Source organism: Marmota monax, unplaced genomic scaffold (assembly GCF_021218885.2).
Source record: "Marmota monax isolate L192 unplaced genomic scaffold, Marmota_monax_Labrador192_F-V1.1 WCK01_AAM20220418_F8-fsc00045, whole genome shotgun sequence".
In the NCBI taxonomy this organism is placed as follows: Eukaryota; Metazoa; Chordata; class Mammalia; order Rodentia; family Sciuridae; genus Marmota; species Marmota monax.
In genome coordinates this window covers 8613049-8628790 of record NW_026692132.1, presented here as the reverse complement: position 1 = coordinate 8628790, position 15742 = coordinate 8613049, and the positions used below count along the sequence as shown (strand labels likewise).

The window sequence follows — 15742 nt, the reverse complement described above, 5'->3', positions numbered from 1 at the left end:
CATTGAAAGCACAAATCCTGAATTTTTAAAATGACTGTAGATTATTAAGATTTATCAGGTCTAATACCTAAATATTAGAAATGTAGATATAAAGTTTAGAAACTGCTGATCTAGTCCAACCTCTTCATTTTCAAATGAGGAGAATAAAGCCAAAGAAGTGATATGATGTGATTGAAGACTAGCTGCCTCAATACCTAATGACTCCTGAATTAAGCCTTTCCTTTCTGGGTATGAGACAGGCAACCTGGAAATCATGTGCAGGATGGACTGATTGGAGGGTAAGTCCTGGAGACAGGGACACTAGCTGAAAAACTGTGATAGAAATCCAAGACATCCAGGGTTTTCAGTACAAGAACCAGAAAAATGGGGAGAAAAATGGAGCCACTTTAAACTGAACAAGGATATAATTCAACATAAGAAACAGTAAAGGGGCAGAAACTGAAAGCCTCTTAGATCTGTTTCTGGAAAGACTGTTTATGAACTGATGATTAATGCAAAGTCTACAGGAAGCAGAAAAAAAATTCAGAGTGCATTTACAAACTTTGAGAATTGTCCAACTCTCAAGCCTTACTCTGTCTTTACCTCCCCCTTGATCATCAGAAACTGAAGGAGAGGAATAAACTTCTGTCTGACTCAAAGATACCTGGAGACTACACTCAGTGTCTCTAAATCCACATCTTGAGTCCAGTGGCACACAAGTGATAAGGGGAAGAACCCAGCTTGTACCCAGCTGGTCTGCTTCCTTTCTGTTACTTCTGCCTGTCACAGAGCAATGAATATAGTGTTTTCTAAGATCCAAGTCCCTAGGTCCTAGTCAGGAGGGTACCCCACTCACCAGCCATGGAGGACAGCCTTGGTCCCTTCCTTCTCCAGTGGAGAGAGCGCCAGACTAGAAAACGAAAGAAAGTCACCCAGTGTTTCTTTAGTTTAGAGGGCGGGACATCTATTTATTGATTTCGAAACTGCTGCTCGGAATTCTTGTTTCCTTGTCGGGAAGTCCCCTGTAGTTTCCAAAATAGCCTCATAGTTTTGAACTACAATCTTAGTCCTGAACTCTAGTTCTTTTCTTTGGAAAGGAGAAAAATAAAGTGGACATGACAAAACATCATCCTATAAGTTGACAGCTGCGTTGTGTTTTCTTTGTTTTTCTTTTCTCTGTGCACAGCCCCCATACCTGCACTCAGTCCTTCCTTCTCTGCTCTCAGTATTTCTACCTCTGCTCACTAAAAGCACACATCTTAAAGGATTTACACCTAACTAATGTCCTTTCATTTCCAGATATCATTAACCATGTTGCTTCTGTTTCCTCTTTAGACTGTGTTACTCATGACAGTATCTTCCTCTCTCTGTCTCCCTGTTTTTTCAATCTTTACTGGAAATTGTTCTGAAGTAACCCTTTTCTTCTCTCCCCAATATGCTTTTCTTGAACTGCCTAACACTGCCCTGACATTTAATTTTTATTGAGGGTAGCTGTTCTCTGCTTTTTGAAATCTTCTGTCCAAAGGCAGAAGAGGTCTCAGGCTGGAGAAGGAACACCTGAATGTACTAGACAGGTCTGTCTGAAGGAACAATTAATGACAACAAGGGAAAGGGCTGGGAGGTATTCAACTTTGAAGGTTTTTCAAAAGGTCAAAATTTACCTTTACTCTAAGGAGTTTATAATAGAAAGGGCTCCTTCTTCCACATAGAAGTTATGTTTTTCCAGCCCTTCCCAAACTGAACATTACTGAGTGAATGATTCACTTGAAGTTCATTTTCACAGGACCATAAAGAGAAATCATACCCTAATGTTTGTTCATAGTGTCATATATGTCTCCTGCTTGTTTCATGTCTGTTGACTGTTTTGTCTTCTCAAGGAGACTGTAGCTTACTAGGGACCTAAGGTTAAATAAAAATGTACTTTGTGTCTCAAATTTCTTAACAAAGAATAGAAATAAGTAGTTTTGATAATAACTCTGTCAACAGTGTATACATCAGATTTTGGGATAAGTTGCTTTACTGCTGCTGTCATAACTCTCTGTCTTCTGTGTGCCTCTCCTGATCAACTCTAGATTTTTTGAAGTTAGGTACCCATTGTTACTTTACCTACTTTGTATCTTCATCACTAATGCAGAAAGCCAAGCAAATATATATTATAAGAAAGAATGGTGCTATTAGCCAGTGCAGCTGTTGTAGGTCAAATCAAGAAAAGAAATCTGATACCTGCTCTAAGTTCCACCTCCTGTCTTTCCAGCATAGAAAAATCAAAACAAAAGCAGGACAAACTTTTTTTTTTCTCTCAGGTTTATTAGCTTGTTTAAAGAAATGTTTATTTTTAATAGACATGACTCCAAAAACAGGTACAGAAAGACAAAACTGGCTTCCTAGGGAAAAGAAAATAACACAAGTATAAGAAAGTGTTCTGCTAAATACCATGCAAGTTATGATGTCACTCTACTCATGAGTCCTCACTTACCAAAGGATAGTGCCCAGATGCTATGCTTAAATACTGTGCTTAAATATTATGTCATATGGAGGTGAAGAAAGCACATCCAAAAGTGAGCTTTTGTAATCATATGACTACCTTTTGATTGATAGCAGCTGACCCTGAGAAAGGACTATCTGACTCTGTAGAACCTTCCTGAACGGAAAAAGAAAAGACCTCCCTTTGGTGTCTCCCCATTTATTAAACCAGACCTAGAAGCCTGGGCTAGCATGGGACTTCAGAATCCCTCCCCCCAACACGCATGTGCACAAACATAAACAGATAATGTTACAGCTTACTTATTTTAATGTCCTGGGAAGAGGTAGAAACATCTTGTCAAAGTCACCCTTTCAGTGGTGGGCATCTGTGCCCTACCATCTGGTAGCTCAAATGAAAATCGAACCTAAAAGAAAAGGGAAATTCTGTAGACTTTTTTTTCCTTAGTGGAGAATCTTGAATTAAGCTGGAAAAACTGCAATGGAAAAACTGTAAGATAAATGATATAAACAAAAAAAAAATAGCAAATTAGAGTTTATTGACTTTGTCTACTCAGAGTGGAATGAAAGTTAAAATACATGATTGTTTTATAGGGATTGTGGACCATAACAGATTAGATCTGGCTTTCAGGTATACCCACATACCAAAGAACCTCATAGAGTTTCTTTGGGGGAAAAAATGGAATTATTGGAAGATAAACATGTCCAGAGATTCCATGTGGAATAGCCAACTCCAGGGACTAGAGTGGAAGAAGCAACTGGAGCCCTACCTTTCGAAAAATTTCCTCCAGATCACAGGACCAGGCATATTCTTGAATATTTTTTATGAGTTTCATAATAAAAAGAGAGCCCAGTGTGGGATGCCTCCAAGAAACATTATCTGTTAAAAAAAAATCACATTCCAAATCTCATTACAGGATTTTGATTAGACATAGAGAAGTAGCTCTAGTATTTCCACTCCCCTTGGGGCATGGTATTGAGTTGGTTCTGTTTTGTTACACACCATTTGCCAATTTTTTAACGTATTTAAAGTTCCTGGTTATATTTTTACCAATACTCAATAAAAAGCTGTATAGAATGCACATAGTGGGACATAATCCCTGATTTTAAGTAGCTGAAAGTCTAGCAGAAAGAGAGGAAAAGACAGAATTGAGCAGAGAAGATTGACTGGTTCTTGAAGATTGAGTGTGCATTTCAGGGGTGCTACTTAATGACTTTGATTTAAGTTATTCACTTTGAAATGCACAGCCTCAACTATAAAGTGGAGCATAATAATTTCTGATACAAAGAGATATTTGAGGAATAGATGATATAACACGTCACGAATGTCTGAGAGGTTATAGGATATATAATGGAAAATAACAGAATGAAAACAGTACCAGCACAATGAAAATACAAACTAGAATGGATTCAAGAGGGAAAAATCACATCCTGTGGGATAACAAAAGGTCTTTCAGGGTTAAGAATTTCTAAAGAGGAACAACATTAAATGTGTAACAGGAGACACAGAGAAGTAATGGAGAGATATAAAAAAATTACTCAAAGGAATGCATGCATAAAAGAAAAAGCCATAGTAGCAAGTATGCATAAAATTGTGGCTATATTCTCTGACCAAATTCTTTAGCCAATATTCATGATAAAATGCACATTAATAGTTAAAATTCTATTTAAAAGCACAACTGATTTATCTTGTTCTCTCCAGTTAAAGAAAATGGATAGGAGAGGGTCGAGGCAGGTATTACTGCCAAGTCCTTTATAAAATTAAGGAAGTGGATGGACAATTTTCTTCAGGAAAACATCACAATGTGTTGGGATTTATGCTGGGGAACATGGAACTAGGTTCTGTAGTTAAGCTGAAGATAACCGAATGGGAGTTTTCAGGAGTCATCTGGAAAAGAGGAGTGAGAGAAGCAAATAAAAGAAGGAGACAGAAATCAACAAAAAGGTGTCAAGAAGCCCAGAGCCTGCAAAGAATTATATTATTACCAGAGGTAAATTTCTTGTGGAAGGCTGGGATCAAAGGATTTCAGAGGACTACTACATATAATACTGAAATCTCCTTATACTTAAGCTAAACATGTATGGGATTTTTGCATGGCATTATTGTTTTGATTAAAAAAATAACTGAGTTCCATATCAAGACATGGTTAGCACAATACAGAACCAGCTATCTCCAGAGGGATGGCATCTCATTACAGAAAATAATCTGTAAACTAAGCTCTTTGAGCAGAAGCAGGACCTTAGGATCAGAGGTGACTAAGGGAATGTAAGTCCCGGAAAGTTGCTAAATTCAGTAATTAAACGAACTCAATGACTCAATGATTTCTATTTAATCCTTAATAAAAGAATGCATATGAGTTACATTATAGAAGAAACATCCTTAATAACAAGTCATTTAATGTGTTTTACTCTGTGGCATTCTCAATATTTCACATATAATATCTTTTTTAATCTTTAGAACAGTGATATTATATTTACATGTATAGGTAAGGAATTAAAAGGAACCCCAGAGAAACTAAATAAATAGACCTAATTTACCAAGTACTAAATAGAAGGGTTAGAATATAGTCACAATACTGTTCCACAGCTTAACTTGGAATCATTTGGTATGTTCTGTTTTGTACACTGCTTACTTCTAGTTAAAACTCAGTCTAGTTTAGGGTCCAATTATGCTTTGTCTACCTTTTTGTTCCCATTATTTTTCTATAAATATATAATGTCTAGGCAGTTGGACTCTTGATGGTGCCAACACTGTGGACCTTTTTCTATGTGAAGTTGGATTTCAATTTTACTTCAGTGTAAATATACTTTTACTTAATTTTCTGTTATCCCTCACAATTTCAGGAAGAAATATGTTTCCATGGAAGGATTTACTTATTATCACTTCAGTGAAAAAAAAAAAAAAAAAAAAAAAAATATATATATATATATATATATATATATATATATATATATATATATATATATATATTCATTTTGTCTCTTTGGTGAGGGAAACTGAAAGTGTTACTGGATGAAACCTAAAACTGGTCTTCAAACTCCTTGTCTAAAGTTAAATACAGGTAACTATCCTCTGACAGGTGACTGAATTCTTTATTAGTCACCACCCCACTGAAGGTATCCTGCACATAAACCCATTACCTGGTGTTGAAGAGCAGAAAGCAATAAAATCCTTCTCTACATGGGCTTTCTTAATTCCATCGTCTTCAAGGTCTTCTGAATCCAGTAAGAATTTGCCTTCAGTGTCTCCTGCTGAATCTTTTAACCACACCACCCCTTGATTCTCTGGAAAGACAAAGTTTATCTAGCTGCTTATTACCAACTGCCAAGAGAACTACCTCCTCTAAACCCCTGTTGAACCATACTTATTCACTTATTTGTCTTTTATTCACATACACATACATGCATTCATCTCAATAGCTACCTTTCCAATAATTCTTTCTTTTTTTCAATTCATGCATTATTATTATACACAATAGTGGAATTTATTGTGACATATTCACATGTAAGATCTTCTCAATAATTCTTACCTAACAAAATGCTGAAACTAACAACATCCAAGCATTAAAATCTCAAAACTAAAAGTGATTTATCCTTAGTTGAAAATGAAACAGGTAACTACCAACCAGAAACATAATTCACAGAAGCAACTCTCATTGAGTGGGAATAACAGGTGTTCTTTGATATTAGGAACAGACACAAAGACATTGGATGTATAAAGCTGTACACAGGTCAGTGTTGGATGACTCCTGTCCCAGGAGACATCAGGACTTACCACCACGGCAGGCCTGGATGATGATCACCTTGGGTTTGTCCTTCAAACTTGGACAGTTCCAGGTGTTCAGCATTTGAAAGATGGTGTTGACTTCTAACACATCTGAGACTTTCTCAGAATATTTCGTGCCACAAATCCCATCCCGGATACCATGAGACATGAACACCAGAAAAGTACTGTCAGAGGTCTGGTGCTCTGGGCGGGCAGCAAATGCCTTCAGTTCTGTAGCCATGTCCTGAAAGAAACCACTGAATTTTAATCCATGTGATTTACTACCATTGTCCTTTGGGGATCTAATGCAGAGACATTTAAGGAATTCATTGAGGAATTCTATGAAAATAAATGACGTGGAAAATAAAATTCATGTCTCAATTCTCTGATAAAGTAAAGAAAGAAATGCTTATAGGAAGTCACTGAGATTTCTAGTAGAAACATAGGAGCACGGTTTAGATGGAACACTTTCCATTTAAAATTTACACCAGGGTCTTGCTAAAGGACTCCTAAGTTGGAAGGAGCTATGTAATATCAAGCACCCTCCAAGGAAAAATTGAGATTATACACTGCCAAGAGACAAAGTATCCTGGTACTAAAGCATGCTTGCTAGCATTATTTAGGAGTATGAAGTATAAGACTATTGATTTTATAGTTTAGAAGCCTTACTGAAGCAGTGATATTTTCTTTCACATCCACTCTGTATCCTAGATTTTCCAGCAGCATTTTCATATCTCTGATATCAACATCAGCTCCAGCCCTCCTGGGAAGACTGTCAAACTCTGTATTGCAGATAATGAGGGCAAGACGAGTGCGGGTCATCCTAGCCATTATTGGATAAATCTGTAAGAAAGGAGATTGAATGAATAGTTTTGTTCTCTTTAATTCAATATTCAACCTGTATGTTTAAAATAGCCTCCCATACCCTAATCCTATTGAGAAAACAAATCCCATGAATTCCAGATTAAGAATAGGGAAGGCAACTGAATCTTAATTTGGGAGTTTGCAAGTGACTAAAAGGCAGCTCAGCATCTTACTCTAAATTTGATATGAGATTTTGAAACATACAAAGGTTTTAATGCCAGGATTACTGAATTTCAACACTGACTTGTCCATTTTCTGATTGTGTAACTTTGGAAAAAATTTCTTTAAAATCCCTGCATGTTTCAGCACTCTAAACTGAGTTATTTTGATGGTTAAAAGTATTGTTACATGCAAAAAATTTAGAGCAACGTGTGACTCACAGCCAATACCAGACACTGATGTTATGGTTATTATATTATGATTTACACAGGAAATTGATCCAAACTTGGAATTCTATATAAGCCTTGGATTCTAGAGATGGAAATCATCTATTTAAGGGGAGCAGCCCGATTATTCTCCAAAACATCTCAAGGAAATTGTCTCTAAGGAAGAACCACTGCACTTCAGAAGAGTCTCAAGGGTGTCTTTCAGTTCACTCATTTTATTTTCTGAGCACAGCACCTCTGTTGACTTTTCTTTCCAAATCCTTTGCGCTGTTTCTAAGGGGCAAAGCTTGAGGCTCCCTCCTGGGCCTGAGGATGTGAGCTCAACTTGGTGGCTTTTCACCTCTTGAGGAGCTGCAAGAGACAAGAAGCTATGAATAATTACATCCCTGATGGTCTAATTTTGAGGAAATGTCTCAGAAATTCAATCCTAGGTTAGTCAGGAATGTTGTGGAGTGAGCTCACTGTTAATGGAACACTTTCCAAGCCAGAGACTTCCAGTACTTTGATATAGGGGTCAGGATCAGCATTATAATAAAAATATTTTTGATAAATACATAGAAAGGAAGTTTCTTAAGGCCATGAATGATTAAAAAATACTGAGAAAACAATCAGTATTTTAGAAATATTGAAGGTATAAATTTACTTGAAAGATTTAAAGCTTACAATAAAATTGTGGGGAGTTAGAGGTAGAGGACTTAAGGAACTATATTAAAATGTTTTATAAACTATAGATATTTGCCTATTAATTTACATAACAGGCATGATGATAGACATCAGGGATATATATATTTTTTTAAATGAGCCTTTGTTTCATTCTTCAGGATCATTTTCCAATGTGTACAGATGTAAGGTAGAGAGGCAAGATTGAATAGAAGGACTGTAATGAAGAATGATAAATGCTAAAATCAAAATACACACTAAATAGATTCATTTCACTAAGCACTGATCACACAAATATATTAAGAAGGGTTTTCACAGTAGTTGATGTGCAAAAATTCCTGAGGCTTTCATTTGATCACAAATTCAATACCATCCAACAATGTGATGCACTTGCTAAAAAAATTCATGCAATCTGTTGTAGTTCGGAAGAGAAATGTTACAATGAGAAATTACATTTAATCTCAAAGAGGAACTTAAACTGTTGTATACTCAATAAAGTAAATCAAGGTATCATAATGTGTGTTGACTCCAAGAATAGGGGCTAAATAGAATGGATGTTTTGAAAAAAAAAAAAACACATAGAAATAATTTTTATGTGGGATGAGTGGTCTGTTTCTGCATAAAGAAATCTACAGAAGAGTAGGAAAAACTAGAAATGTTTGAATTACTTTTTTTTTTTAGTAGTGGGATAGTGCATTGGTTATGGTTAGTATCCCTTCCCATGAAACATCTAAGAAAACATATGTGAGATACTCTCCATTATTTGATTCAGCAGAGCAATGTTTTTATTTATTGAAATACTTACTTTCCTGGTTTCTAAATTTCTTCCAAATATAAGTTCCTTTCATTTTTAAGAGAAAAGAATCACCTTTGAATTAAATTAGTCTAGAATTGTGAATGGAAAACCATTCTAGCACATAAAATCACTAAATTTTTTTAAGAGGATGGACTCATGCAAAAGGAAAATTGTCTTTTTGTTTTTAGGTTTATTTATTTTTTTCTTTTTTTAACCAATGAACAAAAGGGTGCCTGTTGACCATGTCAGGATTCATTAAGGCTGAGACCATTTTCAAGGTACAGCACTGAAATACTTAAGATGTTGCTTGTCCTCTGAGACCTGAGTTTTTTCTGTGCTACCTCTAATATTGTGTAAAATAAAGAGGTTTTACTAATTTTTGTGGCAGAGACTGCACACTCTGAGCATCTACAGAGACCACAAGATGCTCTTCTCTTCCTCATGGTACCCAGCTGGTTCATGTTGCTAATCACTCCAGAAGTTAGGTGTAGCCAAGTGACTGACTGTAATGTGAGCACATTTGATACGATGCACCTAGGCTGAACCTAGATGACCTTCCATATTCTTTCCTATGGCACAAACTTGATGGTTATGGCCACATTATTTTGGCATCGTATGTTACAGATATTTTCTTCCATGGGATGGAAGATATCTAGGTATCTGGGTTAACAGTTGGAAGGGAGTGGCTGCTGATCAATAAATGGCCAATTCAGAATTGTCAGGAATGAAAACAATTTTCTATTATCTATATGAGACATTATAAAATTTTGACTTTATTATTGTATCCTATGTTGTCTTAACTTATACAGGTATGTGTAGTATCTTTTGTATTCCTAAAACTTTGGTAACTTTAATTTGATGATAGATTCCTAAATACTTATTCATTTGAGATTTATGTACCCATGCAAATTCAATCCAAGCAAAAACGTTATTAGTCATGTTCATTATTCTCTAACAGTACAGGATCTGGAACAGAATTAATGTAAGAAATATTTTCCTAATTGACTAGTATCTGATCATAATTATGACATATATTATCTAACGAAATGGTCTTTTAACATTTATTGCCTGCACACTATGAGCCAACCAAGGTTAGATAGAACTATAACTATGAAAAAATAAATAAGTTTTATTTCATCAAGAAGCAAAAAGTCCAAAAGAGTGAAAGAATAAATGTAGTGAGAAAGGAAAAATGTAGTTAGAGTTAATGACTGGAGAATTACTGGGCATATTCAGAATAGGGACTTTGAAATACAGCAGTGGAAGTTAAAAAAAAAAAAAAAGCAGAAACGGATCCAGATTTGAGAGAGGAATCAATAAAAGTTAGCCACTGCTTGATTAGAGGTAAGGAAAAAGAAAGAACCAAGGATGAATCTTAGATTTCAGATGTGAACAAATAGTGATGGTGACACAATTAGCAAAGGCAGAATTAACTGGAAGCAGTTCAGGATGGGAGAAGGGGAAGTTCAGCTCTGGCAAAGTTTAGATAAATAAGTCCAGAAAAGATGTGAATAAATATCTTTAATAGGCACTTTAATAGTGAGGTATGGCACACAAGTGGGAAATTAGAATTTGAGGCATAGATTCGTACATTTTTACTGATAGAGAGATAGATACAGAAGTTGCAAGAAATGCTTCTGCTAAAAAGGAGTAGATTAAGAAGAGAAAAAAGCACAGGATAAATCTGTGGGACTCTCACCCTGGGTTTATGGCATTAAGTCAATGACTAGGAAAATGGGGTTTACAGAATATTCTTCCTTTGAAAACATGATTACCTGAGAAGGAAAGAAATGTTTCTCGGGAATCTTGCATACTAAAGTAATCTCCAGTTTGTGGACCTGAAGAAAGATAAAGGATATTAAAATTCATAATCTTTGAAGAACTTTGCCCCAGGTGTTGAATACTCCCCATGAAAATTCCTTTCACAGACCTGATTGATAATTAATCCTTTTCAACATGTGACTCACCTGAAACCACACTCATCACTGGGGGGAAAAAGGCCTCTAGGTATAGATGGCTGTATAGTTCCTTAGCATTTGAGGCAGAACATAAGAATGTTTCTAACTGATTCCCTTGATCTTGGCTCTATAGTAAAAGTGGAAATGAGACATCATTGGCTGTAGAATCAATAATTTTCTTGATGTGTGTATTTCAAGATGTCTCCTGAGGTTAACTCTACTGCATTACATATGAGTGCAAAGTAAAGTTGTCTGAGAGTAGACTATGGTTTTAAAGAAAAATATGATGCTAGACAGTTAACGTTTGAACACTTACTCTTGTTAGGTTTTACCACAGCAGAAAATGGTGAGGTGACCCTTTGTCAAAATCAGGGAAGAACAAACCCTAGTTTCAGTGTGAGAGAAGTTGGTGAATTTCTCAGCAGTCTACTTACATCCTAGGAAGAAGGTTGTCAGAGAAATACTTGGACTCACAGGGTATTTTAGTTTTCTCATAGATATGTTCATCAACCCAGAATCACAGATTTTTATTCAAAATCAATAAAATTTTGTCACAAAATTCTCAAAACTCTTTCAAATGTGTTCATCACTTAAATTAATAATATCAACTCTTGTGAACTAGTGATATTTCCATAGTCCAGAGAAACTGGAGAAACATGGGTTAGAGCATTTGATAAATTTAGTGAAAGGATATAAATGAAAGTTACAGGAAAATACCCTACAAACTTGACTCTCAGAATTAGGTTCCCAACTGTATTCTACATTCTGTACTTTATTCTCTATTTTCTTTGTATTCTCCATATTCTGTCACTGTGACGAAAAATAAGAATAAATTTAAAAACAATAATAAGTAATATGGTGATTTTATGGACTGGCCCTTAATTCATTAGCTCATATAGCTCATTAACACATTATTTCAGAAGGATTGAATCATTTCCTAAGTGTAAAAAGTGGTGGAGCCAGGATGTGAACATACGTCTGTCTTCACTACCAATCCTGGGGCTTTCATCACTAAGCCACTCTTGCTGGCCACTCCAGGTGGCACACAAAGGGTGGCACACATTTACCTGTCTCCCAGGTAAATCAAATCTCCTTGTTAGTATCATTAGCACTAACTACTCTGAGGAGGAAAATGTTGGAAACCTACAATTTAATTATTTGTGTTTTTGTAAAATCAGTCAAACCTATTGTTCATACTTCTACCAGAATCCATAGTACTGTCTCTTTGAAGACAAGAGAGCAGCAGATTTTAGATAACAGAATAGTCACAGTGAGTTATGCAAGTAGCTCTGAAATTCAAGAACTATGGGTTGACAGGATAGGAGCAAAGAAGATGACATCTTGGCTATTCTACAATCATTTCCGAACCCTATTGGCATTTACTGGTTGTCTTTAATTGAAGGGATAGAAGAGGACATAAAATGAAAAGGAAATATTAAAAGAAAAATAATAATTTAATTACACACAGGAAATACATAATGTCAGCTTAGATAGGCAAAGACTTCCCCAAATGCCTAGAAAAAAAGGCATCTGACTCTCAAAGTACTTCTCCTCTGCAGTAGCTTTGGGAAGTGCAACAGAGATCCATGACTGGGTGGCCACTGTGCTAGTAAGGATATTAGGAGAGAAAATTCAAGGACATAATTGAAAGAAAAAAATCACTTAAAAATCTTTACTTTGCTAAAAACATTCAAATTATTCAGAGTGTTCCACCATTTCCCAGATATATTTTATTCTTCATAGAAAGCAAAAATTTGGAGAAAATGTATATAAAGTATTTATTACAGATCTTAAGCCTTTATGTCATACAAGTACATTAGTGCCTAGAGAGCTCTGGACTTAAAGAAAATGAACAAACAACAAAAAAATGTGCCTTGCCTACAGACTGGAGCATTTAATATGAAGTTTTTAAGAATGTTCTCAAGAACTTCAACAAATGAGTGAACCACAGACTAAGGATAGAAAATGAACTCCAAGCAGGAAAAGACCAGTAAGGCATGAGAAATAGAAACAAACAGTCTGTTGACATGCAATAGGAGCATGAAGTCAAAGGCAAGGAAGCTGCTTGGAAACAAGCATGACTAATTAAAGAAATCAGATGTTGGGCACAAAGACACTTGGACTATACAAACCTCAGCCTGAGTCATTTACGCTTACCTGAGGAGAGCCCCAGTGTCCCTGCAAGATAGCAGTCATCTTTGCAAATATGAGTGATAAAGATTTGGCACGCCATGGGCCCTTTTTTAATGACAGAATCAGTCAAAGCTCGGGCCTTATCCATAACCGTAGCATTTTCAGCTCTTACTTTCTCCATCTCTTCCTGGTTCAGCACTCTTTTCTCTAATAATTCATCTAGCAAGCCATTTATTGTGCCAGCTTCCACTGACTGGATAAATAGCTTTCTCTTCTCCTTCAGAATTTTGTCTGTTTGAAGCACAGGAATTTCACAAGTCAAGGAAACAGCCTCATTTTCACCATTAATGAAGAATTGTCTAGACTTAATCAATAACACCTCCCTCTCCACACACTTCAATCTTGCCTCTTATTCTATTGCTGTGCTACTTTTCCCCTTCAATATCACCCATATATGCACATAGAGTGGCCTGAAGACTAAGAGCTACTGTCCCTCTCTTAGTACCTGAAAAGCAGAGGTCATCCTTTCATGTCCCATGTTTCCTCAAATCTGAATAATAAAACAATGAGACAATAATAACCCAGTATCTTTGGGGGAAAACAGCTTCTGTTACTCATCCTGTTCTGATTCTGCTCCCTTTGTAAGGCTTAATGGCATTTGAGAATTAAGATTGCAAAATGACAGCAGGATGCCGGTAAAGCACTAGTTCCTTTCTCACTCTTGCCTTTCCTTTCTGACAACTTTGAAAATCTTCTTGTCTTCTTTCCTTCTGTCCCTTCTCTCTCTCCCTCATTTTGCTCACTAAGCATCCATAAAACCTAATGCAAGCTTCCATAGAGCCAGTCTCTTTCAAAATGATTTCTTCCCCAAGACCAGTTGTTTTAAAGGGAAAAAAAGAAACTCACCAGCCATGTCTTTTCGTTCCTACCCTCGGATGTAATATGAAACTGAAAGCATATTCCACCTTCCTCTTCAGCAGGGTGTGCACACATATTGAGAAATAACCACCATACGTGCATATACATGCTTCTGTAAAGAACACAGATTTCGGAAATTCAGACTTCATTAGGGTGTGCATCCTCGAAACTTTTTTTCATTACTACCAGGATTAGCTTAGAGTAGGACAGGACTGAAGCTTGGAGAATAAGGAATGAGAAAGTACTTATACAATTAGACTCACACAATGTACTATCACCCAATCATTAAGTAGTGATATCCAGAAAAGTGATTTATTCTTGGAGGCTTTGAACCACTCTTTCCTTGCCCTACCCTGAAGCTCTTAGGCAAGTCCCATAAGTTATTTGTCCCTGTGAAGCTGTTTTGCTGTTAGGAATGGAAACATTTTTCACTGAAACTGAATCTTGTCTTATCTAATATTCTTCCTTTTCAGATGGCTCTCCTTGGTGTAACACTGTATCATAGTGATGCAGGGGACAGAAGGAAGGCCCAAAGAGATCACTGGTTTTTAAGTACATGTTTAATTGACCATCCCAGAATAAACCCCAATTTATTTTATAAAGCTCATACTTTGAACTAGAATTTGGGATTTAACATTTAAGCATTTTCTTCTTAGTCAAGGTATTAGACTTTCTTATGTGTTTCTCTATATGTAAAATAACTATATTAATGGTACACACTTACACACTTTTGAACATAAATTAGTGAAAATAAACAAATTGTATTGATCATTGCCTGGCACATGATCTGTGGTATGATGCTTTTAATTTTATTTACCATTAGAAGACTCACCAAAATTAATTATTTGCAAATTCTATGACTGTTGATTCTCATATAACTCATTCATTCATGCATCTGGAAAATGTACACAGAACATATACTGCATTCCTGACACTGTTCTAGGTTCTGACGGTTCCATCAAACCTGGCCCTGATCTCCTGCCCCCATGGTCTCATATTCAAGAGGAGAAGAAAACATAGAATCCAATATGCAACTACAATATTGTTAATGTTAGAGTGACGCTAAATGTTAAGGAGAAAAAAATTGGAAAGTGGGTGATGACATATAGAAGACTTTGAAAGTATACACAGGGAAGATAAGGAAGACCCAAAGAGATCACTGTTTTTAAGTACATGTTTCATTGATCATCCCAGAATAAAACCCAAAAATTTAGCCTATTTTTTTATAAATATATTTAATGGGCTAAATACAAAATGCAGCTATTAATCCTTCTTTTATTTCAGTGTCATATAAAAATTCCCAGGAAACTGAAGGATGTCTTGCCTCTGCTGTTGTGACAGCCACACTTTTCCTGATTAGATTGGCCACAGTGTATCTGCCATGACACAATTCATGAAAATTGATAGGTATACCATACCTGTAGCCAAGTGTGTCAAGCCAAGAGCCACCAGTGAATCTACCACGTCTACAAATGCTATAGCCCAGCTAGCAGAGAAATCCTACATGCATCATAACCTGAGCCAGAGAGAGACTCACAGACATTGCTTAATCTGATTACCAGCTAAGGAAGATATATGGACCCTCCATTACTGTGCTCACTTGGAACTAAAGCCAATGTGTCCCATGAAACCAATCCTCAAGGACATATATATCTAGGAGAAAGTATTTTACTATGAAAGACTCCCTGCAAAATTGGTAGAGGCAACTGGTCTGCCATATGTACAAATATCAACATAGGGACAAAAGAAGCATGTCAACACAAGGTAAAGTGATGATTTAAAGAAATATAATAACTCTATA

At 36.1% G+C, this 15742-nt stretch overlaps 2 protein-coding genes and 1 long non-coding RNA gene across 8 annotated transcripts in view; 1 reads left to right on the top strand and 2 right to left on the bottom strand.

The window, feature by feature from the left end:
* LOC124108170 (caspase-13) overlaps nucleotides 1–954 on the bottom strand; it is a 27572-nt gene extending 26618 nt beyond the window's left edge. For both annotated transcript variants that reach the window (XR_006856629.1, XM_046466519.1), the window contains exon 1: nucleotides 836–954. Coding sequence is in view for 1 of the 2 variants with exons in the window: in XM_046466519.1 (XP_046322475.1) it covers nucleotides 836–842 (7 nt within the window). In the remaining variant the exon portion in view is untranslated. The remainder of the gene's footprint in view (nucleotides 1–835) is intronic.
* Nucleotides 1–15742, top strand: part of LOC124108176 (uncharacterized) — a 19336-nt gene extending 3594 nt beyond the window's left edge. The window contains exon 4 of one of the 2 annotated variants that reach the window (XR_006856631.2): nucleotides 14415–15742. This is a non-coding gene — a long non-coding RNA (uncharacterized LOC124108176). Of the gene's footprint in view, nucleotides 1–7520; nucleotides 10059–14414 lie in introns of those variants that run through there. The other variant, XR_006856630.2, reaches the window with a different exon arrangement.
* On the bottom strand, nucleotides 836–14032 carry LOC124108162 (caspase-1). 4 transcript variants are annotated; one of them, XM_046466490.2, is made up of 10 exons: nucleotides 13930–14032; nucleotides 13048–13314; nucleotides 10708–10770; nucleotides 7712–7827; nucleotides 6896–7069; nucleotides 6236–6470; nucleotides 5602–5745; nucleotides 3231–3340; nucleotides 2764–2867; nucleotides 836–2363 (listed from the first exon to the last, which is right to left on the bottom strand). In XM_046466490.2, exons 1-9 carry the CDS (start codon nucleotides 13934–13936, stop codon nucleotides 2769–2771), a joined length of 1215 nt encoding a protein of 404 aa, XP_046322446.1. In that variant the 5' UTR covers nucleotides 13937–14032; the 3' UTR covers nucleotides 836–2363; nucleotides 2764–2768. The 4 variants fall into 4 exon arrangements, 3 of the variants coding, with proteins under 3 accessions (XP_046322446.1, XP_058442583.1, XP_046322456.1); XM_058586600.1 differs by lacking the exon at nucleotides 13930–14032 and adding an exon at nucleotides 13529–13548; XM_046466500.2 differs by lacking the exon at nucleotides 13930–14032 and adding an exon at nucleotides 10900–11017 and having other exon boundaries at nucleotides 13048–13238.

Coding starts and splice junctions, on each gene's coding strand:
- LOC124108162 (XM_046466490.2), bottom strand. Junction 10,771..13,047: donor GACACTGGGGCTCTCCTCAG/GTAAGCGTAAAT, acceptor ATCTTTCTTCAG/GTCCACAAACTGGAGATTAC. Junction 5,746..6,235: donor CATCCAGGCCTGCCGTGGTG/GTAAGTCCTGAT, acceptor TTGTCTTTCCAG/AGAATCAAGGGGTGGTGTGG.